Here is a 27,667-nt window from a genome sequence, read left to right as displayed (position 1 = left end):
ATTTGCATCAATTGCCCATATTGGAAATTTACTTTCAGATGTCAATTATTTTTGGAACCTATAAATCAGGTGCATAAGAAGTTCAGTAAGTCAACAAAAAGTGAAAATATGTATCTTACCTCTATCTTATCTTTTAATTATTTGTCCTGGAAAGTGTTGTGTTCCTCCTTGCTACAATGTGGGGTGCAAAGTGAGCCAATCAACATCAGTGGGGGTAGGTACTATGCGGTAGGCAGGTGTTGTCAGAAGTGATGCCTGAATACAAATTTTATAAGAATCTGTCTTAAGAATAGTTCCATTATTTTCACGCCATAGTAAGCAAAGAACATGGCTGAGAAGTTCATGTTTATCATACAATCCACAGTCATGGTTGCAAGTGCAGTCTCGTGATGTGAAAACGAAGCTTCATGAAGCTCTTGATCGTTGATCGTTTTTGACTCCTCAAGATGGTGCTCTTTGTTTGACTATAAAGGTGAGTCCAATGGAAATGTATGAAAATTCCATGGCATCTTTAAACCAAGAGTGCCATCTAGAGGAGTCAAAAACTATCACAAGTGCTTTATGAAGCTTCACTTGTCAATCACGAACGTGCACAAGTGTGTATGTTTACAATGTAAACTTTACATACGCGTGCTGCATCCTCGTCATTTATGGTAGTACGGTATCACGCCACATGGTGGCGCCTCTTTAATATGTCAATTGGTTACTTGGCTCCCTCTCAAGTCAAGCATGGTCAAGCTTGCTTTTTGCTACCAATTACACAAGAACCTGTGAAAATCTAGAAGTCTTTATCTAGCTGTCCATGGCTAGTGGCTGCCACCTCAGCTCGCAGCACCGCACGTTACATGTGCGGTGCCTTCTTTGGTGGCAGTCCAGCCCTGTGTGTCTAATGTGATATGTGATCTCCACTTGTATGGGTTCACAGTCATAATGGCTCTCCAAGCAAAACCATATCTCTGACGTGGCCCGTGACAAAACTGAGTATGATACCTCTGTATTAAAGCATTGCTTATTGTGTTCTACTACATCCCAGACAGTGCTTTGAGGGCAAATCGTGTCCATGTTCAGTATTAAATCATTGAATCAAAAATCATTGAATAAAAATGATAAGCAACATTGGCTTCTAGGTCACATGACCATTTTGGCGTCTTTGCCAAGCAGGCCGTAGTGGGCAAAGCTACTTGAGTCCGGGCCATCCTTTCTCTCCACAGGAGGCCTCGCCAGAGAAGGACAAGGGCGAGGGAGCGTAGAGGTCCGAGTCTGTGTCGGATTCGCCTTCCGCGAGGAATGGCCTCAACTTGGCACAGAGTGGCGCTGGGGCTCCGGCTTCTGTCCCTGCTGTCGACCCTCCTCCTCCGCCGCCACCGGAGCCTGGGAAAAAAGACGCCCCGAAAAAGTCCTCTTTGGCCTGAGAGATGCTAAAGCCACTGAAGGAGCGCTCCAGCTCCTCGTGGTCCACGGACGGAATGGAGAGGGACGTGTCGCTCCCGGCATTGGTGGCGTCCTGCGGACGACGCCTCGGCCTCCGGTGACGTCTCCTGCTGAGGGAGCCGCTCTCTTGGCTTGAACGGTCGTGGGGTGGAGCGGGCGGAGGGGGAAGGCGGAACAGTCGAGGGGAATCGCTGCCGCCGACGGGCGAAGGGGTATTGGCCACGCTGCTGTTCCAGGCCGGCTGGCTGACAGGGTGCTGCAGCTGATGCTGCCACGAGGTAGAAGGGCGACTGTGACTACCAGACGGGGAAGCCGCTGATCCCGACACATGCGCATCCGACAAAGGCTCTTTCTGCTCTAAAGACCCTTCAGTGCACAAGAAGTCCATCTCCCGTTCCTCCTTGACCATTTCGTCCTTCTGCTTGCTCTCCACTGGGCTGTGGTAAGGTGGCGCCGGATATGGTTCTTTGGAGTTAAAAAAGGCCTCTGTCTCAGAGCGAGGGATGCCCATGCGCTGAATATATACATGGACCAGAAAATCCAGCTTTCTGTCCATGCAGACCACCTGCAGGCAGAAGGGAAGCCCCCCAACCAAGAAAACATGAAAACCACCCAAAACATAAAACGCACTCTGAGAAGCATCCATCCATTCATCCATCCATCCAACCAGAGCTGTCGTCCTCACCTGTTTCTCAACTTTAACCAGACGTCCCATCATGCTTGTGTCCTCCGCAGCCTCTGCCTCACCTTTTGAACCTTTTCCCACTATTTGGTCAACTCTAGCATGAGAAAATGTCAGATCTGAGGTTACAAAAATTGTATATTCATGTAACATACACAAAGGTAAAAGGTAATTTGTGGATTTTCTGGTCTTTAACAATGCCGTAGGAACATACAGTGATCCCTCGCTATTTCGCGGTTCGTTTATCGCGGATTTCTTCAAACGAATTCACAATTTTTTGGGGGGTTGTTGTTTTTAAGTCCGCAAAAAGTCTACAAAAGGTCCGAAGCAGCGAAAGTCAGCAGAACAACAGTGAGTCACATAGAGCAACATGTACAGTACTGTACTACATGTACAGTATATGTTTATTGTATTTTGTTATTCATAAGCTAACCTAACTTATACAAATTTAAATCTATTAGTATACAGCATTAAGTCATGTTAATTACTTCAAAATGTATTTCTACATGCATGTATACCATTAAATTTGGCCTTATAAATATTATGTACATGAACCTACCGGTACATGGAGGGGGGAGGGGCGGGTCATCGCTACTTCGCGGATTTTCGTTTATCGCAGGTGGTTGGTTTTTGATTAACCACGATAAACGATGGATTACTGTATAGCATTGCTGTCTAACATATCTTCAAATTTAGTGCGGTTCCCCCAACTTGCAAATGCATACTTTATATTGGACAGCAACAATAGCTATATAAATGTCTCTTAAAAAAGAAAAAAAATATAGTGTTGAGCGGACCTTTGCCCATGTTTGCAAGCAGAAAACTCCACAGAGACTACCTTTGCAAAAGACAAAGTGTGACTTACTTTTACATGGTAAACGTATGAAAACAGTTGACGTTGTCATGCTAACGGTGAAAAAAAACAATAAAAACGACAACAAACTACAGTGGAACCTCTGATTTCAGCTTCCCCTTTAGTAGCGCAATTCATTCGTTCTGCTCAATTTGAAATTCAAACAATCGAACTGACTGCGATGGCGGGAAGTGGGAAGTCGCTAAAGCAACAATAAGTTGCCAATCATAAAAGAAGAAGAGTACAAATGTACACTGCAAAATTCGTTGCTTTTACAATTAACGTGAACCGACTCACTTTACAAGCAGTAATGATACAGTCAGCTTTTCCATCTGGTGAGTAGATAATTTATATTTGAGGTTGTCCAACCCTTTCAAGTGCCAGTTTTAACATGGCACATTTTTTTAAAGTTTGTAAATTGAAGTTGTCACGATGCAGAACATATTGCTGGACCTTTGAGGTTCCGCTGTATGTGAAAATGAAGTGAGCATATTCAAATAAGTAATGTGTTGTTGATCTGAGGTGTTAATACATGCTTAACATATACAGTTCACTGTTTCCCAATCACGATGATGTGGTGCTTAGTGAGAGAATAAGGTCCTGGTCCAAAATGCAACACAATGCATGCAACATGTTCTCACAAGAATTTTGTAGCTAAAAGGAGGACGGCATTGTAATCAACAGAATGACTATTCTCTAAGCAAGCTAAAAAAAAAACAACCCAAGCCCAGACCTCAATTAATTTTAACTATTAAATACTTTACATTTCTACAAAATTTAGAAGCTGGGTTGGGTTATTTATTTATTTATTTTTAAGAATTAAAAATAAACTTTTCCCGCAACCAAAACATTTCTTCTGCATCACGATTTAGACAATCCATCCATCCATCCGTCCATCCATTTTTTAATCCGCTTTATCCTCACAAGGGTCACGGACGTGCTGGAGCCTGTCCCAGCTGTCCTTGGGCAGTTGACAGGATACAACCTGAACTGGTTGCCAGCCAATCGCAGGGCACTCATAGACAAATAACCATTCGCACTCACAATCACACCTAGGGACACTTTAGAGTGTTCAATCAGCCTGCCACGCATGTTTTTGGAACGTGGTAGGAAACCGGAGTACCCGGAGAAAACCCACGCAGGCATGGGGAGAACATGAAAAACAGAGGAAGGCCGGAACCAGAATCGAACCCACTTCTGTGAGGCGAACGTGCTAACCATTAGACTACCGTGCCGCCCTATTTGTACAAAATTGTATTAAATCAATGTGAGAACATGCTCTTGCATACGTATTTGTGGTTTCATGCGTCATCATGAACATTTCATCCTGATGGTGGGGGGGCTTTTGCTATCTGTCTCTCCAGTTTGACACCAAGCAAAGGACCCCTATCTGAGTGAGGCCACAGTCACATGACTTATCACGGCTTTGATTTTCGTACATAGTCCTCTCAAGTGTTACTATGTGTCTGTCTGCATGCATGCTCTCTTTGATTGAAACATACAAGTGGCTTGAACTCAAAAGGGGGTCTCTCTGGCAAAATATATTGGTTTTAGTTAGCGTCTTATATCGCTCGTTCAACACTGAGGACAAAGCTTGCAAAATGATCACTCTGGATGTACAAGTCTTTTGACCTAACCTAGGACTTTCAGTGGACTTCTTATGGCGAGGTGTTGATGGGGGAGGGGCCCCAACAACCATATCTATCCTGGCAAGGCACACAGAGACGATATGAGCTCAATCCAGAAATGAAGCCTTGTGGCAAATCTTCGCTTTCAATATATTCCGGAGACCACAGGTGTCAAACTCCTGGAGGGCTGCCGTCCTGCATGTTTTCCAGAGCTTGCTGATGAGCTGATCATTTAAATCAGCTGCGTTGCAACAGGGCGAGATAGAAAACATGCAGGAAAAAGGCTCTCGAGGACCAGAGTTTGACACCTATACCATAGACAAAAGACATAGTCAGTCAGGTAAGGAAATCTGCATGAAAGTGCAACACTGGAGTTGGGCACAATCCTCACATTTCAAAAACCATCACTATTCAGGTAATGCACCATCAAAAGGATTTAGATTTGTAAATTTGTTACAATCTAAAAAAAATAATTAAAAAAACAACTATCACACTGGGATTGCCAAATTAGTTTGTGAAAAAATAAGAAATGACCAGCTTTGGACATAAGAGGTTTCTGCCCGACAGTGACGGTAAGAGTTTTCCTGTTGGAATATACTGCATGTACGGTTCATAGAAGATCTTTCATGGACATAAACAATGACATCTTGTTTAGGACGGGCTCGTACCGCAAACGACATGTCGCAATCTGAGATTCAAATTAGTGAATTGTACTTTTTACAATGTCACTAATGTAAACAACTGAATACAACACATGTCTGAGAAATGAAACGGGCAAATGGCTTACGCGCATGTGTGTATACAAAAAACATGGCTTATATCCAATAACACGATAATCCGTATGTTCACTACAACGACAAGAAGAGTCAACATTTACCGTATTTTCCGCATTACAAGGCGCTTTGGAGTATAAGGCGCAACTTTAATGAATGACCTATTTTAAAACTGTGTTCATATATCGGGCACACCGCATTATAAGGCACATGGAATACAGGCTACAATAGAGGCTGCAGTTGTGGTATGCATCCACTAGATGGAGCTACGCTAAAGGTAATACAATACAATACAATACAGCTTTATTCATACCGAGCTTTGACAGCTGCTGAAGCTGCAACAAAACGCTTCACAGAACATTTAAATACTACGTCCAAAAAATCGGAATATTGAGCCGTATGTAAGGCACATCGGCGTATAAGGTGCACCATCGGCTTTTGAGAAAATTGAATGCTTTTAAGTGTGCCTTATAGTGCGGAAAATACGGTACATACTATACATAGTGATGCTTGTGTACATTCTTCATGTATACATTCTGTCTCTGTAAGGTGATGCTGATTAGGTTTGCCCTGGACAGTGAACGCGTGCTTGCCTGGATTGTAGGTTCTTGATTCGGGTCAACATGTCCAAGTGACCTGCAGAGTACTGCTCGATCACATCCATAACATCGTACGGCCGTAGGCTCTCTTTGAATCTTCTCTTTGACACCAGAAAGGTCATGATGCTGAGGGAAGTCACATTTTTCACCATTAAACCTTTCATGCACCAAAAATGACAACCTGTAACCTGATAACATGATAAGTTTTGCCCTGAAACGGTTTCCAACTGGATTTGGAATAGTGAGGTGAATCCTTTCATTTAGCTGGAGAGGGAACATGTGTTTTTGTCTTTAAAATAAAAGATGACTTTAAACAGATATTATTCAAACAATTATTAAATAGCATGAAATGTCCACGATCGGATTCAGGCCTAGTAGTGTTGCGGTTGCCTTTTGTGCCCAGCCACTGCTAATCCAAAATCAGATTATTTTTTTTTTAATTGGTGGGTTGCCTCAGGAATGGGTGTCCAACGCAAACACTTTATCACACAAATCATACGAGTGACTCACTCTGGAAGAAGCCGCAGCAAAATCTACGTTCAGTTGCAGACTTGCGTTTTGCCTACAAATGCTACATTTACACACGTTGGACGTATAACAGGCATGAAAAGAGGAGCATGGAAAATTCAGCAATGGTGACGCTAAATGAAGGTATGAATTAATCGTAGTTATCGGACCAACATGAACCACAACATTTTCGCAGGTGCAGCTAAACATAGCAGAGGAGAATTGTATGCGAGCGCTTACCATATTGCTCGTATTGCAGCCCTTAACCCTGGTGGCAATTCTTGAGCGAGAAACTCACAGTGACAACTCTTGTCGTCGCCAATGTCCTCTCCTGGAAAGCTTGACTCTACAGAACAGAGAGAAAGACACTTTTCAGAAAAGATGACTTTGGCCTACGCGATTCTAGAGAATAAGAGAAGAGGCAAAGCAAAGCTGCTGCTTTTGTCTTTGACAGAGAATTGAATGGGAAGTGGTCAACAGCATGTTTGTGAGCGACGTTTGTTGGCTTTGTGAAACAGAATTAAAATCAGTGAAGAATCAAAGGATAGTACAAATAGTGTGAAGCTTTGTTGAAACCTTTGACAAGTAGTCTAAAATTAAGCAGAGTAATTCTTAAATTCAGTTGAGCCAGGTGATGAATTTGACAGCAGTCGGGCATAGGTTCTCTAGCCTGACTGCTGTTGGCGGATGCTCGATAAAAAAAGTGAGGACTCTTCATGCAAAATGGTGACTAGGGCAATTTGGAGGCATTTGACCTTTTAATTAACACCACTTGATTTGAACCCACGATGAATTTACTGCACCCACAATCAATGGCATTGTGTTCACTTCAAATTTGTTGGTGGCTCCAGATCCCCAATTTCGGTGGTTAAAAAAAAAAGGGTTCATGTCAAGTGAAAAAAATCTCTGCAGATTTCAGCATGCATGTTTTTCATATTAATGAAGCGTGTCTTGACAACTATCATATAAGCCAACCCAAAATATCCCAATTTCTTACTTATTAAACCTTCAATTGCTGCAAGGAGAGACAAAGAAAAGACACAAAAAACAATTCATTATGGAGTCGAGTGAGAACGCCACTAACAGACAAATTTGATATACTTGTTCTTGGAATTCCTTGGCACACGAGCTGCACATATGGGGAGACAATGAACAGTTTGTATTTTTATATGTCCTGAAATGAATGTCAATAAAAACTATGTCATGAATTGAAAAAGGAATGCGTTGGATTAAACCCGGAGGCATACACTCGCATCGTGTAACCAGCGGGCAAAATTTCACACTGCATTAATACGCTACTTTGTTGAAGGTCACATAAAATCTAAATGTAATCCCTGCCTACACTAAACTAAATAGAGTGCTATTAAATGTGTGAAAAATAAAGTATTCATATGTCGTTGATACCGTCTGCTGTCTTAGGTATGTCTCAGTGACAGACGGAGACTGTTTTGATCAGAGGAAGACAACAGCAGTCAATGTTGTCTTCTACTCGGTGTCCCCCTAGCGTATAATCCATGAATTACATCCTATTAAAATATTCATTCCGTTTCTTTTATGCATTTTTTGACATTTAAATTATCTCGCGTGCCTGAACGAACCTCTTTGGGGTCTGATTCCGTCCCGCGAGCTGTACATTTGACACCACTGTTATAATGTATTCTGAAGCAATAAATAGAGCTAACGTGACAAATTTTTCATTTACTCCGAAGAGACAGCAGAAATATCCATCCATCCATCCATTTTCAACACCGCCTATCCTGAACTGGGATTTGTTGGAGCCTATCGCAGCTGACTACGGGCAGAAGGCAGACTACACCCTGCACTGGTCGCCGGTCAGTCGCATGGCACATATAGAGACAAACATTTGCACACCGAGTGGGAAATCGATCCCACGCTGCCCGCTCACAAGTCAGGCAAGTGTACCATGACACCATAAGCAACCCAGCAGAAGTATATTTTTGCTTCCCCAAAATTTTAGAAGTCTGGGAAATTTCTAAAGGCACAAAACTGTATGGCCTTAAAAAAGGTTTTACACAATTAAACATTCAGGAGATGCAGAATGAACACACACAGTATATGTGAGATGCTTTACCCTCTGAGTTTTGGCGCGAGGTGCTGCCTCGGACTCTGAGAGAATGCCTGGGCCCTCGGTTCTTCTCCGTAAAGCTCCAGCTCTTAGCGACTTTGCTGGGGCTCGCCTCCGCGCCATCTTCTGGCCCAGGAGACTGGTCTTTCCCTTTGGCCAATGGAGCTTTGGAAGGACTGGGGAACATCTTGTCCTTTAGGCTCGCCTTCCGACTAGAAGGACCAAGTCAAGAAATGGTGAGCCTTTGTGGAAATAATAGCACGTCATATTTACCGCGACGTAAAGTCATAATCTGTTCAGTAAACAATATTTGTCTCATTATCTTCTGGCTTGTTCAAATGTAAAAAGATATCACGCTCATGTGACGCTTACCTCAAGAGAACCTACAGCAGTGGAAGCCATGTCCGTATCGGAACATAGTAGGGCACATTCAGCAGGTCAGGCAAGCTGCAGGAAGCTACAAGCAAGCATGCATGGGAAGTGACATCTCAAAAGGATGAGCGGTGGTGTCTCTTTCGACTGTGTGTGCAAAAGGACGAAACAAATCATGCGATAAAGAAATAAAGGATCATATTCAATGTCCTTTGTGAACAGAAGACAGAAGATTGACAGTAGCGGCAAAAAGGCAGCAAGCAAATAAAAAGCTTTCATTATAAGCTGATTCAAATAAATGTTAAATACATTAGCTATGATAGGTTAATAATAAAAAAATTACATTAAAAAAACTGTTTCTTTATAAAAGGTGCTCTCTTTACTTGAACACAGATATGCCGCAAATGCCTTTGTGATCCCAAATTCTTTTTTTGGTCTGTATTGCAGTATTGCAGCTTTTGCTCCATGACTTTTGCTCCTTGGTCTTTAAACTCCCCTGCGCTGTTAGCTTTACAGATGCCACTTCTGCTGGACAGGCAATGTATTATGTTACTGTAACGCTGAATATTCCCCCTGAGGGTAAGAAAAGGGGGTGTGATTTTGTATATAGATGCAACGAATATTTCTTCAAGTGGAACCCTTTCAGGGACAGCGGTTACTACTGTCGTGGTTCTGTTTGTGGCCAATGGGTGGCACTGTAGCGCTCCGCCTGCAGCTGCACACCTGTTGGTCATTGTGTCATTAATTTGTTTGCTTAAAAGGACTCCCGGCACGACCACTCGATGTCGGGTCTTTGTTGCTGTGTGCACGTGTCATGTTTTGTTTTCCGTCTTAGGTTGTTGCTGCTTTGATTTCTTGTAATTTTGCTGCACTTTATTTGAGTGAGTTTTTGAGTTAGTTTCTCCAGTGTATTCCTGTTTACATTTTGTTGAATACATCTTGGTCACTCCACCCTGCTCCTCCCTGCCTCCCTGCTTTTTAGGGTCCTCTGTACTACCATCATGCAAAACATGACAACTACAGTGGACACCTTAACGTGCTATCAGGTTACAAGACTAGATTATGAAACAATGACAAGAAAATAAAAATGTATTTTTCCGTAGTAATACAATAATTAATATATTTTCTTTACAATTGAATCACATCCTGTCTTTTTGTTTCAATCGCACACTATTTTTGCTGGATCGAGTGGTGCACTTAAGATGCAAAAAATTGCAATTTTCACATGAACCAAACTTATCATATCTACACTAACAAAAATAAGAAGAAGAAGAAAGAAAAAAGAAATTGTATTGTAGGAGGAATTGGAAGTGAGGTACGGGCGGTGAGACACAAACTTGCAGTGCAGTGGGTAGTATCTGTGCAATAACGATACCTAAAAGTTCTTGGACAGCAACCACAAAGTCTGTCTTTGTGTGCATTCTCATTACTGGAGCAGTTAGAGGAGACAAAAACAAAAGTGTGGGTACAGTGCCAAAAACAGCGGAATGTGCTACATCGTGTATGTAAAGACACTTTATTGCAAATAGCGTATCTCCGCGAGCATCGACGCCCTAAATGATCAATTTCAACATTTTGGTGTTTTGATTTCACTCTAATTCCGGCAGTCGCAATAAAGTGTTGTTGCGATGTCTATATTTCTCCAGTTTGAGGGAAGCAGGCGACAAGCAAAAGCATTGAAAAGTGTTTAAAAAAAAACTAAACACTTTTTCCTGTGGTGATGTTGAACGCTTTGCTGTCAAAAATCAGCTTATTGATGGGATGTATAAGGAAGCTGTGAGCACTCGACCCTGAGCATCACACATTGTATGCAAATGCAGAATGGCCATTCTTGAAGGAGGAATTCGGAACGCACAGCCACACCCATGGCTGCCAAATAGACACGCACACGCGGATGCACGCACACACACATACACACACACACACACACACATACTGACACATACACAAAAACACACACACACATACTCCCCCCAAGAAGAGTGGCTCAGCAGCAGCTAAAAGCAGAGTTGAAGAGTAGCCAACAGGAAGAAGAGACAACTGAATCAATCATATTACAGACCTGGGAGAGGTTTCTGTTTGAGACTCCTTCCTGTGAACAGAATGGGCACATTGGTCAAAATGAAGATTCGCTCGGAGCAACAGATAATTTTTAATCAAACAACGTCTTCCAAGCAGCCTTTAAAAATCATGGTTGTCTTTGAAAATCTGGTTAAAGTAATCCATTGAAAAAATGAACGATAGAAGAGGCTCCACTGGGCGACTTCTGCATGTTGAGATGCATTCCAAGTTTAAAATGTCACCTCTCTTGTTTATCGTAATGTTACCACTGACACACACTGAACCAGTGGTGCCAAATTCAAAATCATGACTACAAAACTGTGAATGGATAAAATCAAAACTTCCGAAGAACCACCACATTCAAACTTGGTTGGGTCATTTGGTTCACACAGATCAAGTTAATCCTTTCATGGACCAATAATGATAACCTATAACCTGATAACATGATGAACTGTCCACCGTATTGTTTTGTGTTTTTTGTTATCGTAAAGTGTCCTTGGGTGTCTTGAAAGGTGCTTATAAATAAAATGTATTATTATTATTATTACTATACTAATTGCACGACTGTCTCTGTCCTATGTGTTGTCTTGTGTTATTTTTGTTATTTTGACTTCAAAATGGCGCCGCGAGAGTGGCTGCCTTTCCAGCAGCTCCTATTTTTTTGTTGTTCTACTTCTTCCTTTCATAACTTTGCTGCTGTGAATCTGGAATTTCTCCATTGCGAGACTAATAAAGGTTTTCTTAATCTTAATCTAACCGCTGTCCCCGAAAGGGTTAAAATGTTGACTTTGTTATTTGTACAATCAACAGTGGGTGTATGATGTCCTTTTTTGTGTTGGAATATGATGGAGTGTTAGACCAGCTTCCTGTAATGGATTCTGTTTGACTTTAGAGGTTCCACTTTATTAGTTGGTCTTTTTTAGTGTGGTGATGGTACCTGAAAGACCTTCCTTTTAGATTCCTCAGCAGATCCAGTTGATTCAACGGCGGGATTAATCTGAAAAGGGAGACACTTGCAACGTTCAGCTATTCTGTAAAAATATACTCACTCCCCTGCTGACCAAAGGTTGATTTTCGCCTGCGGGTGTTAATTGCATTCACTCTGGCAGTTGACTTTTGTGCGGCTCATCACCTTTCCACCTTTCATTTCCGACTTGGAATGAAATTTCTAAGCATAGCAGACAAGCTGCAATATCCAGCTCCAGGATAAATTGTTGGCTGTGACAGTCACAAAAGCAGCTTGTGAACTGAATGTTCAAACTGGGATGAATGGTATTTATTATTATTGGAACCCTCAATAAGGGTTCCAAAGTAGGATGAGGGTTTCCAATTAAAATTGAAAACTAGGTTTCGGGTTTCGAAGTAGGCTTTAAAATTAGGGTTAGGGTTTCTTAGTAGGGTTTCAAACTAGGGTGCGAGTTTTCAATTGGGGTTTTAGACTAGGTTTAGTTAGGGCTTCAAAGTAGAATACAAATCGAGGGTTAGGGTTTCAAATAAGGATTTCAAAATTTGGTTAGGGTTTCAAAGTAGAGTTCCAAATTAGGGTTAGGGTATCAAAACAATGGAAAACAATTCAAACAATGGTTAGAGCTACCATTCAGGGTTAGGGTTTCCGATCACGATTACAAACTAAGATTAGGGCTTTCAATTGAGGTTTTAGGCCAGGTTTAGGGTTTCAACATAGAGTTTCAAAGTAGGGTTAAGCTTTCAAACTGGGTTAGGGTGTCCAATTAGGGTTTCAAATTAGGGTTAGGGTTTACAATAAAGATTTCAAAATTTGGTTAGGGTTTCAAAGTAGAGTTCCAAATTAGGGTTAGGGTATCAAAAGAGGCCTTCAAACAATGGTTAGAGCTTCCATTTAGGGTTTCAAACGACAGTAAGGGTTTCAAAGTAGGGTTTCAAACTAGAGTTAGGTTTTCCATTTAGGATTTCAAACTAGGGGCAGGGTTTCAAAGAAGAACTTCAAACTAGGCTTCAGGTTTCAGACTAGGAAAGGGTTTCTAATTAGGGTTTCAAACTAAGGTTAGGCTTTCAAAGTAGAGTTTCAAACTAAGGTGTGGGTATCAAAATCGGCTTCCAAACTATGGTCAGGGCCTCTGATTAGGGATTCAAACTAGGGTTTACAATTAGGATTAGGGTTTTAAAGTGGGGTTTCAAACTATAGTTGGGGTTTCCAATTCGTGTTTCTACCTATGGTTAGGGTTTCAAACTAGAGTTAGGAATTCAAAGTTGGGTTTCATATTAGGGTTAGGGTTTCCGATCACGATTACAAACTAAGATTAGGGCTTTCAATTGGGGTTTTAGGCCAGGTTTAGGGTTTCAACATAGAGTTTCAAAGTAGGGTTAAGCTTTCAAAATAGGGTTAGGGTGTCCAATTAGGGTTTCAAATTATGGTTAGGGTTTACAATAAAGATTTCAAACTAGGGTTAGGGTTTCAAAGTAGGGTTTCAAACTAAGGTTACGGTACAATTCTCACCTTTTTCTTGCATTAAACAAAGCAAATGTCTCAGAATCACTTTGTAGATGTGCTGCTTGGCAGTCTGTCTCACACTGAAGGGGAAAACTCATAGTTTGTAATATCAGCCCTGGAACTTTTCTGACATCCATCCATCCATTTTCCGAACCGCTTGATCCTCACTAGGGTCGCGGGGGGTGCTGGAGGCTATCCCAGCCGTCGCCGGGCAGTAGGCGGGGGACACCGAGAATCAGTTGCCAGCCAATCGCAGGGCACACAGAGACGAACAACCATTCACGCCCACTCACACCTAGGGACAATTTAGAGCGTCCAGTCAGCCAGCCATGCATGTTTTTGGAATGTGGGAGGAAACCGGAGGACCCGGAGAAAACCCACGCATGCCCGGGGAGAACATGCAAACTCCACACAGGGAGGCCGTAGCTGGAATTGAACCCGGTACCTCTGCACTGTGAAGCCGATGTGCTAACCACTGGACTACCGGGCCGCCTCACTTTTCTGACACTGTTTTATTCATACTTTTGTGAGGGAACATCGGATTGAACGATAGCCTACCTGTACATCGGGGTTGCTACAGTCTGCTCATAAAAATCCCAAGTGGATATCAGATCTGTGCGGGAAAGGTTGGTTGCATAAAACCTCCATGCAGCCTTGAGGGAGATGTGGCACAAAATTATGGTGGTGATGGTTTCTGACAAAGACAAGCGAGCCAAGTGAAACTTTGCGACATTCAACAGGTACCTGGATGAGGCTTGCAGCAGGATTGCGTCTCTTTTCAAAATGTTTCTGCCTGTGCTGCTCTTGGACTTTGAGGGCAAAACCAGAACCAAGGATGCCCTACAAAAGATCACAGTGGATTTTAAAAATCAATCTTTTCTTTTCCAGATGCAGTGAAAAGCAACAGACTGTGCTGTTTCATGTTAGTACATAATGTGGAAACTACTGTGTTTTAAATGAAACGTCTAATAGTTTAATTTTTATGCCAGGGCAAGTCTACTTTACTGCATTTAGGAATTTGACACACTGCACTGGGTCTCGCTGACTGTTCCTGCAGACCAAAGGCAATTTCTATTACATGTTATATGCGCACCAGACAATTAGGGAACAGAAAGTAGACCAAACTTTAGACCACGTAATACCAGGTCTAAGTTTTGGCGATGCTGTTTTCGTAGGATATGTCATCGTATTTCATTCAGAAATATGACATCAGCATGCATCATTATCTCACAATCATTATAGAAATCAATTAACTGAATGCATGATAATTAGTATTATCATCTTCTCATCTGAAGGAGGTCTCAAAGTGCCCACTTCGCAGCGGCCAACTTAACATAATCCTCGCATGGAGATCTTGCAGTTCCTTATAAACACCGTTCTTCTGACAGGTAGGCCGAATGGAATGAGGGAAGCCGATTGAATCAATTCGGCTGTGTTCACACCCAGAATAGTGGAAATGCACATTTGTAACTCCAGCCAACCATGAAAATACTAAAAAAAAACAAAAATGCACGCAGTTAAGACTGCAGTTTGCGCTAGACTTGTGCTGGACACAAAAATAGATTTTGGAAAAAAAAAGTGACGAACATGAGAAGAGAAGAAAAGAAAGGTGTACATGCTAGCCACTACTAGTCCATCATGAGTGTGAATTCATTCATCTTCCGAGCCGCTTGTTCCTCACTAGGGTCGCGGGGGGTGCTGGACCCTATCCCAGCTGTCTTCGGGCAGTAGGCGGGGGACACCCTGAATCGGTTGCCAGCCAATCGCAGGGCACACAGAAACGAACAACCATTCGCACTCACACTCACACCTAGGGACAATTTAGAGTGTTCAATCAGCCTGCCACGCATGTTTTTGGAATGTGGGAGGAAACCGGAGCACCCGGAGAAAACCCACGCAGGCCCGGGGAGAACATGCAAACTCCACACAGGGAGGCCGGAGCTGGAATCGAACCCGGTACCTCCGCACTGTGAAACCAACGTGCTAACCACTGGACTACCAGGCCGCCCATGAGTGTGAATATGAGTGTGAATTATTCATTCATTCATTCATCTTCCGAGCCGCTTGATCCTCACGAGGGTTGCGGGGGGTGCTGGAGCCTATCCCAGCTGTCTTCGGGCAGTAGGCGGGGGACACCCTGAATCGGTTGCCAGCTAATCGCAGGGCACACAGAGATGAACAACCATCCACGCTCACACTCACACCTAGGGACAATTTAGAGCGTCCAATCAGCCTGCCATGCATGTTTTTGGAATGTGGGAGGAAACCGGAGCACCCGGAGAAAACCCACGCAGGCCCGGGGAGAACATGCAAACTCCACACAGGGAGGCCGTAGCTGGAATCGAACCCGGTACCTCAGCACGGTGAAGCCGACGTGCTAACCACAGGACTACCGGGCCGCCGGTGAGTGTGAATTCTTGTTTGTCTATACACGTGCTCTGTGATTGCCTCGTGACCACTTGCCCAAAGGCAGCTCGTAGGCTTTAGCAAAAGTAGCGAAAGTGTAAATTTTGTTTCACAGACACAACTCCATGTCAACTGAGTGCTGACACTGCATGATAGTTTTTTTTTCCTTTCCCACAAAGGGTACAATGAACCCGTACAACTGCTGACTCTGACATCTTTGAATCAGAGGTAAAAAGCTGAGCGTGTAGTAATGAGTAACATATACATCCGGAGTCGGCCACAGAGGAGGTTTGTGAATGTGAAGGAGATAAAGATCTTGTGAAAATTAAGTGTTTTCGTGGGTTGGCAAAAGCATGAAGGTAGACTGATCAGATTTGTTCTTAATCAAAGTAAGACATTTTCAAACATATGCTTTTACTTTGGAAAACAATTATCAAAATATTTGCCTATTTTCTGACATATTATGGTCCAAATCTTCTTCTTTATTCTCACGAGGGTTGCGGGCATGCTGGAGCCTACTGCAGCTGTCTTGGAAGTTGAATGGATACACATTTTACATCCTCGGACAGCAAGCAAACCAAATCTTTCTTTATGACGCACTACGGAACAAAGCACATGCTGTATGTCACTTACAGCAGGAAGCGCAAAGAAGGCCACACCAATCATACTGAAGGTGGCCGCCAGTAAGCGCCCATTCCAAGTCTTTGGAACTTTATCTCCATAGCCAATGGTGGTAAGAGTTATCTGGGGAAAGATTTTTGAAAAGACATTTCTTCGGTGAAATGATGAAGTGAATGAACAAATACCTGTAAGGTTTGACCATTATTATGATGAAGAAGTATGGATGAGTCCTACCAGTCCCCACCAAAGGGCATCTGCATAGGTCTCAAACTCTTTGTTGGACTCCTTCTCCACCGAGTAGACCAGGAATGAAGCCAAAATGAGACACAGGAATCCGATGTACCACGCTGTGATGAGCTCCTGCACATATAGGCGATGCAGGAAGCATCAGCAGACCAACAGTAATACAGTGAGACGTTAAAATGGTTAGAAAACTGGACATGATGGTGTTCATCTCGGGCAAGTACGGTGGAGCCTCAATTTATAAATTTAATCGGTTTCTTGACCATGTTCATAAACCAAGGTAATGACTTCCATTGTAACGAATGGAAATGCAATTCATCCGTTCCGGCCCCTAATTTAAATCATCCTTACTTTTTACCAGTGTGTGTTTAAAAATAAATATGATGCAATATAGAAATAAGTTAAAATACACTTTTATAAAGAAATAAAATACTGAACATTTAAACCAAGAAAGAGCTCCTTTGTTGAAAAAGTCTTCTTTTCATAATGACATGGGGAAATTTTGATTTAAGTGTTTCTTTCCTAGTTCATTGGTTGATTTGATTCTGGCACACCGATCCAGTGAAACTTTTTTTTGGGTAGCATAATCATTGTAGGCAACTGCTCTTAGAATGGTGATTGGATGATCAAAGGATGCAGAGGTGGAACGTCTGCCTATGGCTTTCTGTGCTATGTCACAGAAGGATACAACGTAGATCCAGAAAAAAAGTACAGGTCATTTTTGAAAAATGTAAAAAGGGAAGTTCATAACTCAAAGTTCCATTTTATTTCGTGTCTTGTCTTTGGATGTTTACCCATCAGCTGTGGCTCCTTCTCACCACCTCACATTCACATAAACTGCCTTCTGTGGTTTGCTGCCTTATAGTGCTCGCTAATACTTCACTTTTAGGATGCATTAACAGGATACACGACTGCACGTTAAGTGTGTCACTCAGGCAGCAATTTGCTGGCGAATGAGACTGATAATCTAATACTATGAGAGTCTATCCGTATTCTATAATGCTTATCCTTTTCAGGGTCACGGGGAGCCGTATCATAGCAGACTGTTGACGAAAGGCAGACTACCGTTGAGTCATTGGGCAACAGACAGAAAACTCTTGACATTGTCACTGAATGGGAATTGAACACACGCTACCTGCAAACAAGTCGGGTGAAAGTACCACTATGCCATTAGGCACATCATAAAGAAAATAAGAATAACAATAAGCACTATCATCAATACTAATAAGTACAGCATATTCCATTTTCATCTGATGTTTTTTCTTTTTGCATTTCAATCTGTCAAATGAAAGTCGAATTCGACTACACAATGAAAAATTGGTCAAATCTAATCCCAATCCTTTGTCAAAGGATTTTACAACATTTATGTAACCATTTCCAATGTGTTTAACAAACGTTTTATGATGACAGAGTTTGATTCCTGGAACAGAACGTTCCATTCACTTTTAATTCGACCAAATCACACTATTCTACGGTACATGCCGCTTGTCTGCCCACCTTGCTGTGGGCGTACACGACTGATCCAAGTAGCTTCCAAGTTCCCCCACGACGGTCCATACGCAGCATGCGAAGGATCTGTAAGAACCTCAGACTCCTGATGGCCGATGTGGCAAAAACATTGCCTTGCGATCCAGCTGCCAGCACCGACACTGATGCGACCAGGACCATCATGTCTGACGACGGCGGCACGCCACATTGAACACCGTTGCCCAAAAACACTCCGACAGAGAATCTCCATGGACATTTGACGTGAACGTTTCTCACCTATGACACAGAAAGGCTTCCTGGCAAATTTGAGCCTCCCTCTCCATCCTCTGTATCGACAGCAGCAGCCAGCAGCCCATATCCGCACAATGTACTCCACTCCAAACACCACGATGGTCACAATTTCCTGTAGGAGCAGAAACAAAAGGGTGGCGTTCACGGTTTGGGCTGAAGGGTAAACATAAATTAGGTTGTGCATTAAATTCTGGAAGGGATACCCACCAGGATGTACAAGGCACTCTCTGAGCTATTTTTGAACTCTCTAATGGTGGCAAAAACTGAGAGAATGAGACAGGAAAAGACCAGGAGGAAACTAGGAAAGATCACAAGAAGAGAAGACCGTAAGTATGCGATTGTTATACAATGGTGACAAATTACTATTTTGTTTACAAGGGTCAAGAAAGTCAAATTCTCTCTCTTCAATGGCATGTAACGTCAAAGAAAAAAACAAGGGAAAATGGACTGTTTGGCAAGGTGGCCATTGATCTGAAGCAACCAAGATTCTTAGTTCACTTCAGATTCAACGCTGGGCTTTGTTTGCGTAGGTCAATTCAAAACAAAAGACTTGATTCCAAGAATTTGAATGAACCCAGTTGGGAAAATGGATGAATCATGTCTGGGCGGTGCTCTCATTTACAGAGACTGGCCAAGTAGCTCATTAAGGATGACTAATGATAGCAGAAGTGAGTAGGAAAGGAAGGAACATTTTGGAACAAATAAGTTTAGAAGAAACCAAGATAGATAACTGCAAGCTTTTGATTTCAGCGATCGCGAAAAAGATTTGATTGCACAGCTACGACTGCAGCTGAAAGTAATCAGTAAGGATCTATCAATTCAATAGGAGACAAGCACATGATGGAGTTTGAGTCATTGAAGTAGTAGTGGAAAAAAATCATTTCCGCAAACGCCCCTCCCATGCCAAAATGACTTCCAGCTATCATTTCATTGGATGTGAGATAACTGAATTATGAGACACGGCAGGACACACCCTCGGGGACCTCCTATAGACAAGATCTCCTGGAAAGAATCCAATGCCGAGCTAATGGAGAACGCCCGGCGAAATTCGAAACTGGGACCAATGCAGCAGATGAAAAAGAATCTGACATGAGCGGCATTCATTACAGTAAAGGGTAATGACGCCACACACCACAAGAGCTCGGAATTACAGTAGGTGTCACCTGTTCACTTTGGGAAGTAATTGGCCACGTTAACATAAATGACCTCATTCAACCAACATATAAATTTTTTTTTTGTTTGTTTGTACTTATCTTATGAATTCTATCAAAAAGTCTTACATTGAGACCCCTATATTCCCTGCCTGGTAATTCTCCATCTTTCAAAGACATTTTAAATACGTTGTTGGAAGCAGTTTAGGAGAGTCCTTGACCACAACCCTAATATCTTTGTGATGAACCCTATTCTGGTTTAATGGACAGAACACAAAAGCCAATTTTGGTTCAGAACCATTAGGTTTATCAGAGGGCTGATTAGATGTTGCCGTAATTAGGCATGATCATTTGAAAATCATTCATCGAAAGTGGGGGGGGGGGGGGGGGGGGGAATCACAGCTAGAATGGTCACGCCTAAATCACACCTTTGTGTTCTTCTAGTTGAAACCTTTGCTGTTTGCAACAAAATACTGCACAAAACTTTGCATGAATTGCTTCAGGCCAGGATGAATCAAAATTGGGTTCCATACATTTGACAAAATTCTTAAATCGGGTCAATTATTATGTGGGAGATGATCAAGATTTTATACTGCAGACTACACATGGGAATTTCACTCTAGTCATTTCCACGGAGCGTTTGGTTCAGTTTGTGTAAGAGTAATTGGATTTCGGGCGGCCCGGTAGTCCAGTGGTTAGCACGTCGGCCTCACAGTGAAGAGGTACCGGGTTCGATTCCAGCTCCGGCCTCCCTGTGTGGAGTTTGCATGTTCTTCCCGGGCCTGCGTGGGTTTTCTCCGGGTGCTCCGGTTTCCTCCCACATTCCAAAAACATGCATGGCAGGCTGATTGAACACTCTAAAACTGTCCCTAGGTGTGAGCGTGGTTGGTTGTTCGTCTCCGTGTGCCCTGCGATTGGCTGGCAACCGATTCAGGGTGTCCCCCGCCTACTGCCCGGGGACAGCTGGGATAGGCTCCAGCGCCCCCCGCGACCCTTGTGAGGATCAAGCGGTTCGGAAGATGAATGAATGAATGAATAATTGGATTTCATTTATCACTATCTGCTTCTAGATGTATAATCAACCTACTAGTCCAACACTGCAAGGACTTCATTGACATACTTAGTGAAAAGAAAAGTACACGGTGTGCGAATCAAAGTAGGTTATCGTGTTGAAGACACCAGCTTGTTCCTGATCGCAACCCGGAAGTGGAGATTTCGGCCACAGCTGCTCTCACAAGCCAATCGTCAGCATGACTCGTCCACTCGCCTAGAAATACTGAACATTGTGTGTTTCCCCACCCCTTTAAAAGTTTGTATATTAGGACGATCCATGAGACAATAAAAAGGGGCAGACGAGCAAACTGTATCCAGAGCTGTTCGGCGATTGCAATGGATGACACCCGTTCACTCTCCTTGTGCAGAGACAACTCTGCTTGACCTGTAGTCTCTCTTGAGTTTTTAAGTTTGTCTCAAAGGTCTGATTGCCTCATAGTCCTGACAGTTTGGGATCGGTTTCGAGCAAAATTGTCAAGGGTACTAGATAAAACTTGGACCATATCTGTTGGACTTCTGCCCACAATGGCAGAGTAGCAAAAGGGCAGATGTGGGCCCACGGCTCTCTATTGATTGGTCAATGGTGAATCATCACATCCGTTCTACTCCAGGAACAGTGACTTGCAAACAAAGAGTGAATGAGAAGAAACAGTAGAAATCATTTGGGTTTTTTTATCTCTGGTGTAGAGCGCATTTACATGTGCACGTCAAAGTGTGTTTGCTGCACACACTAGGTTGTTTTATTCAAGTTACGGTGAGGTCATCTTCTGTAATGAACGTGTGTGTTTTTAGCATCCCATACATCATTGATGGCCACTGTAGTCAAAGCCTGCTGGGTAAAACACAGCACTTACAATGTGTGAAAGAAGCTTATGTTCTGCCTCGCCATCCAAGAGTTCTTTTTATGAGTTTTCCTGTCTTGTAATTTGTTGGAATGAGAGTAAAAAATGTCTTCACATTCTCTCTGACTTATCACATTTGTGTGCAGTATTGCTTCTGTCAGCTTTTGCACTATTCACACATTAACATTTCTCGCTCCGAGTTGAAAAGCTTTACTGCATTATGGCCATTAAATAAATCTAGTTATCCATCAGGCCATCTACTACCGGGACTTCTATCTGTGGGAATGTCGATAAACCGGAAGCATTTCACGGCAAACTTCATCATCAGTAACTACCGGGGAAGATATTCTCCCCCTGTAGCAGCCAAACAATTAGTTTCTACTTTTTCCTTATACATTCTCATAAAAGACAAAGATTCATATAGACCTCCAAACCGGTGGCCGGTTTGGAGGTTTTCCATTTTCTATTTTCCATTTTCCATTTTTTCCATTTCCATTTTCCAGAAATCTGGAATTTCTGGAAAATGAAGAATTTTAAAGTGGGTTCATTTGCCCCCAGCTTCTAGAGTCTGAGATTTGACTGCATGGTGTCATTCCATGGCACTTTTCATCATAGGTGGCCGGCCATTTCCAACTTTAAATTTTTGGGGAGAATGCAGCGATACAGAAAAATATAGCAAGTAGAAATGTGACTATTGATTAATCAAGCCAAGTAGAGGTTTCTGGATGTAGAAAAGTACACATTTTTTGCTGAGCTGCAGATCAAGCACTCAGTGTTACTTTGCCTCCCTCGACATGCTCGTCAAAGCTAAATATAGACTGCGACAAACTCGAGCTGGGGAAATCGGTAAATTCTTTTGGGGTTGGTTGTCGGGTTTGTTGGGCCCAACCGGCGCCTTTTAATACGAGAAAATTGAGCCCATTTCCAAGAAAATCACATTTGAGTTGTCTAATCAAGACAAGAAGACCAACACAGTCGGAGAGATCAAAACATTGTATTAGAACATGACACCAAATTACTCATATTATTAGCCACAGTCCATTTCTCCCTTCACATTTTTGCCAGTTTGATTTCTGTCACTGCTAAGCGGCATTTCCACAAGTGTGACATTTTTTGTCAAAGAATGTATTTTTTTTGCCTTTCCATTGATAACAGTTGAACACGGTGTATTAAAAAATATATTCTCATTGATGTTCCCTGTTGTAGAAGTACTATATTATTGAAAACTGCTAAAAGACTGAAGGTGGTTTATGAAGGTGTTTGTGAAAGGCACGCCAAAGCTAACCGAGCCTGTATCAGGCAGCGTCTTTGCAGGGAGCATCTGTTTGCCTCGACATTAGTTTTCAGCTGACTAGCTCAGCCAAAAACTAAAGTTCAATCCGTCCTCAGTGCCCTTCCTTCCCTTACTTTGTTCCTTCCTGTCTTTCCTTGAGGGTGCAGGTGACCGAATTGCATCTTTACTGCTGAAGAGGCCTCTCTACTTTGCAAAAAGAACATAATGACGCTCAGACAGGATCTGGCCTCACAGTCTGAGCTCCATATTCGCTGCCAACACTCAAAAACTGATAAGTCTCGGAGGACAAGCTGGGATATGATGTTGGATATAACAATCTTATTGACAACAGGCGTCCTTGCTAATGAGAGATCAAACAGCTGAATGTCAGTGATTGATCTGCATGTCTTAAATGTACAATCCACACGAATGACCTTGACAGTCCATAATGGTCTCTTTTGATGCTGGACCATTCCGGGATTGCGAACCCTGTAGAAAGAAATGGTGTCGAAATGCATCGGGTTAGATTCCCTGTTGGGATGGCCAGAGGAGCATTACATTAAGTGTCAAAAAAAGGCACAAGATTTGTACCTCTGAGTGTCTAATGCAAGATTTGGCAACCTTTAACACTCAAAGAGCCGTTTCGACCCGGTTTCCACAGAAAAGGCAACACTGGGAGCCACAAGCAGCTATGTTACTGTTTTATTGTTGTTACCCATTCAGTTAAATTATTTAGATATTCCTTCCCTGACCTCAATATATGTCTCTCATTTTATTCTAATCATGATTTTTTTTAAAACACCTTCACAAGAACTTGGTAGTGGAGTGGTTAGCGCGTCGACCTCAGTGCAGAGGTCGTGAGTTCGATTCCAGCTCGGGCCTTCCTACGTAGAGTTTGCATGTTCTCCCCATGCCTGTGTGGGTTTTCTCCGGGTACTTCAGTTTCCTCCCATATTCCAAAAACATTCACGGCATGCTGATTGATCACTCTAAATTGTCCCTAGCTGTGAGTGTGAGCGCGGATGGTTGTTCGTCTCTGTGTGCCAGTTCAGGGTGTGTGTCCCGCCTACTGCCCGAAGAAAGCTGCGATAGGCTCCAGCATGCCACGCGACCCTTGTGAGGATAAAGCAGATCAGAAAATGGATGGACGGACCTTCACAAGAACAGCCAGTCAAAGACTGTGGAGACAGAAGGTGTGACCCAGGATTCTTGCCAATCATATGCCATTCACACATGGGCACACCCAGCAGTCACGGTTTCTTGGCCGGATTATTTACCCCTGGTTTGCAACAAGAGTGGAAAAGAAGGAATTGGACAGCCCCCCCCCCCACACACACACACACACAAAAAAAGGGCAACATGTCACTTGATCATGAATAAATCATGCTCGCAATATAGCAACCATGGCTAAGGACACCTTGTTTTCCATGCACGTTACAGTGCATGTCTCGCACAAATTCGCTTTGGGGAAGTGAGGCTACTCAGGGTATGAATCTCTCCAAAAAAGATGTGTTGCTAAGATTCGTCATACATGGGCTACGGTATGATTTAACATGGTACAGCTGTAGTTTTTGTCATGTTTATGAAAATGCAACAACAGGTAAAAAAAAAAAAATTAAAAAGCTCTCCAATGTCCAAACCATCCAAGTTAATTAAATTCAACGAAACAAAAAATCATCAGCAATGTCAAAGTGATTCAAAGCCAGCATACATGTATCATAAAAGACAATTAGATATATAACTCGATACATGCTATTTTCCAATTTGAATCTTTTTTTTGTCTTGAGGCTACATGTGTTTGTTATTTTACTTTGTTAACTGTTTTATTAAACGCTCTGTTACAGCTGCAGCTGTTGTGAAAGCGCAATATAAATATGGATGTATTGTATTGCATTCGGCGGCCCGGTAGTCCAGTGGTTAGCACGTCGGCTTCACAGTGCAGAGGTACCAGGTTCGATTCCAGCTCCGGCCTCCCTGTGTGGAGCTTGCATGTTCTCCGCGGGCCTGCCTGGGTTTTCTCCGGGTGCTCCGGTTTCCTCCCACATTCCAAAAACATGCGTGGCAGGCTGATTGAACACTCTAAATTGTCCCTCGGTGTGAGTGTGAGTGCGAATGGTTGTTCGTCTCTGTGTGCCCTGCGATTGGCTGGCAACCGATTCAGGGTGTCCCCCGCCTACTGCCCGTAGACAGCTGGGATAGGCGCCAGCACCCCCCGCGACCCTAGTGAGGATCAAGCGGCTTGGAAGATGAATGAATGAATGAATGTATTGCATTCAAATCTTGCTAACAGTTTGAAAAACGGCAATTCCCACTTTAATTATGAGACGTAATGACAACGGTTTGAAGGATTCCACAGAAAATATTTTAGGATTTTCGCTACAGATTGGATCTAAATGTGTTTTCCTGTATTTCTCCAAGCATCCACCTCATCCACAATGCAAGTAATGTAGTCTGAGTGCTGTGATTCCCCTAACTGGTGAGGATGGAATTTTAGTCCACCGTTAAGGTATTAAACTAACATTTCAACAATCCAGACAGCTTGCATGTGCGTGAGCGTATGTGTGTCAGTGTGTGTCTGTGTTTTTCCATGAAAGCACAGTCTTACTACTCCTTCCAAGGCAGTCAATTTGCCATGCTCTGTAAATATTTCAGTAGTTGGGCCAATTTGACTGCCAACTACCCAAGCATGCATTTTCACTACCACAATAACTTACTCACAGCCAGATTGTGAACATTTCCCCATTATGTTTACCTATTATATATTCCAGTATGAATATGAACATTTCTCTTTTAACGTGTTACCTATAGGCTATAGTTGAGTCCAGTGTGTAGCTCAAGGCAGGTGAAACGCTGGACTGCTAGTGCTAGTGTTATCAGGAAGCACAAAAATATTGGGCAAACTGAAAAAAATAAGAATGTTGAATAAAAAATGAGACTGTTGTTTGTGGTTGTGATCGTGCTGCACAGTTTACCTACCATCTGCCAGCAGCTAGTTTATCTACCATCTGTATAACTGCAATATTTATTCTCTCTCTCTCTCTCTCTCTCTCTCTCTCTCTCTCTCTCTCTCTCTCTCTCTCTCTCTCTCTCTCTCTCTCTCTCTCTCTCTCTCTCTCTCTCTCTCTCTCTCTCTCTCTCTCTCTCTCTCTCTCTCTCTCTCTCTCTCTCTCTCTCTCTCTCTCTCTCTCTCTCTCTCTCTCTCTCTCTCTCTCTCTCTCTCTCTCTCTCTCTCTCTCTCTCTCTCTCTCTCTCTCTCTCTCTCTATATATATATATATATATATATATACATATACCGGTATATATATATATATTTTTTAATCAATTCACGTATTATTTATTTATTTTTATGGTCAGACTATTCTTACCACTCAAACATGCTGAACATCAGAGACGGTTTCTTCACCGTTCCTCCATGGAAGAAGCTGCTAACTTGTACCAACTAGCTAACAAGTCCAAGAAAGACGCAGTAGAGAGAAGAAAGAAATAGTATCAGTGAGACTTTGTGGTCTGTTTCCATGTAAGTCCCATTCACTTTCTTGCATTTTACAAGAAACAGACGTGACAAAAGAGCTTTGTGTACATTCACCATTGTTACGGATAGGCCAAAATGGCCACCATATCCCACAATGCAATGCGCTTCCAAAAGCTTTCTGCACTTGACGTGAAAAGGCAAACATGGTTCACAGTGATACACTAATGAACGCAGTGTTATTTCTTCATTTAAAAAAAAAGGGGGGGTTCACTTATGTCCAGACTGTTCTTTGTTTATTTTTAACTACACGCAAAGGTTATTTGACTGACTGTGAAGGAAAACGAATGAAATAACTACAATTAACATTAAAACACATTCAAGCACCCTTCCTCCCCTGGGGCTAAGATTTTGGTGCTGCCCCGGCATGTTGCTGCTTTATGTCCCTGTTTTTTCAAGCTCTCAAATCTCTCCTTTTATCCTCTTTTTTGTTTGTTTTCCATTGTTTCTTCATTGGCAGAGGGTGAAGGTTGTAACGAGCCCATTTTGACAAATGTCAGGAATAGAAAACAGGCATGCCAAACATTTGAGTAAAGTAAGTTAGATGAAAAATCCAATCGGGACCGATCACTCATCAAAATGTCGCAACAAAGAGAGACAGCAACACAATGACAATTAAAAAAGATGACACACGTGAAGTGATGCCAACACCTTATGAACTTTTGACTACTACGATAGTCATCAGAAAAGAATATGCCTCGCATAATCGTTTCAAATGGCACAAAAACAGCAGTCTGTCAGTACCCCCGCCCCCGTCGAAACCTAAAAGGCCAAGAAGAAGCATTACTCACACATAAGCGTGGTAGATGAACGCCCATCCCCGCGGTCTTTCCAGCGCAGTGTAGAGGAAATTCTGCAGCTTGCGATAACTGGCATTCTTCTTGGGGGTTCTGGATCTCCCCCCGGCTGAGATGCTGCCTCTGGGTCTACAAAGGATGCCGCTGCCCCGCTTGGTGCTGCTCTCCGCGCCCGCGATGAGCAGCGTCCCGTCCCGGCTTGATTCGGGACCCCCTGGCTCCAGACCCACGAAGCCGACTTTGTGCTTCCTCTCGCCGGCTTGAGTTGGGTAAACGCCACCGTTGAGGGATTTTTGCACCATCCTAAAACCGTGTCGACTCAAGCGAGGAGTGGTCCGTAGCGTCGGAATGCATCGCCGTGTCTGAATGAGGAGTGTGTGTGAGTGTGTGTGCGCGCGCGCTCAAGTGCCGCGGCCAATGCGGTCGGTGCGGGAGAGCAAAATGGAATATTCTTCTCATTGATTGCAGTTTGACTTTCACCTCGTCTTTTCCATTTCCGCCTGCCTTGC

General features: G+C 42.9%; 1 protein-coding gene across 11 annotated transcripts; it reads right to left on the bottom strand.

Moving 5' to 3' along the window:
• Window positions 1-312: 312 nt before the first annotated feature.
• kcnq2a (potassium voltage-gated channel, KQT-like subfamily, member 2a) lies at window positions 313-27,667 on the bottom strand. Of its 11 annotated transcripts, none has more exons than XM_052059746.1 (17): window positions 27,153-27,663; window positions 18,719-18,809; window positions 18,497-18,623; window positions 18,230-18,405; window positions 16,724-16,849; window positions 16,502-16,612; window positions 14,207-14,302; window positions 14,021-14,115; window positions 11,930-11,989; window positions 10,994-11,023; window positions 8,566-8,771; window positions 7,471-7,488; window positions 6,714-6,819; window positions 5,961-6,092; window positions 4,604-4,672; window positions 2,117-2,210; window positions 313-1,996 (listed from the first exon to the last, which is right to left on the bottom strand). In XM_052059746.1, the coding sequence occupies exons 1-17, from the start codon at window positions 27,458-27,460 to the stop codon at window positions 1,178-1,180; spliced, it is 2,664 nt and encodes an 887-aa protein (XP_051915706.1). In that variant the 5' UTR covers window positions 27,461-27,663; the 3' UTR covers window positions 313-1,177. The 11 variants fall into 11 exon arrangements, 8 of the variants coding, with proteins under 8 accessions (XP_051915706.1, XP_051915714.1, XP_051915708.1 ...); XM_052059754.1 differs by lacking the exon at window positions 7,471-7,488 and adding an exon at window positions 10,307-10,360 and having other exon boundaries at window positions 27,153-27,662; XM_052059748.1 differs by lacking the exon at window positions 4,604-4,672.

Source organism: Hippocampus zosterae, chromosome 2, assembly GCF_025434085.1.
Source record: "Hippocampus zosterae strain Florida chromosome 2, ASM2543408v3, whole genome shotgun sequence".
In the NCBI taxonomy this organism is placed as follows: domain Eukaryota; kingdom Metazoa; phylum Chordata; class Actinopteri; order Syngnathiformes; family Syngnathidae; genus Hippocampus; species Hippocampus zosterae.
Note: the sequence above shows the minus strand (reverse complement) of the source record. Positions and strands in the feature narration are given on the sequence as shown.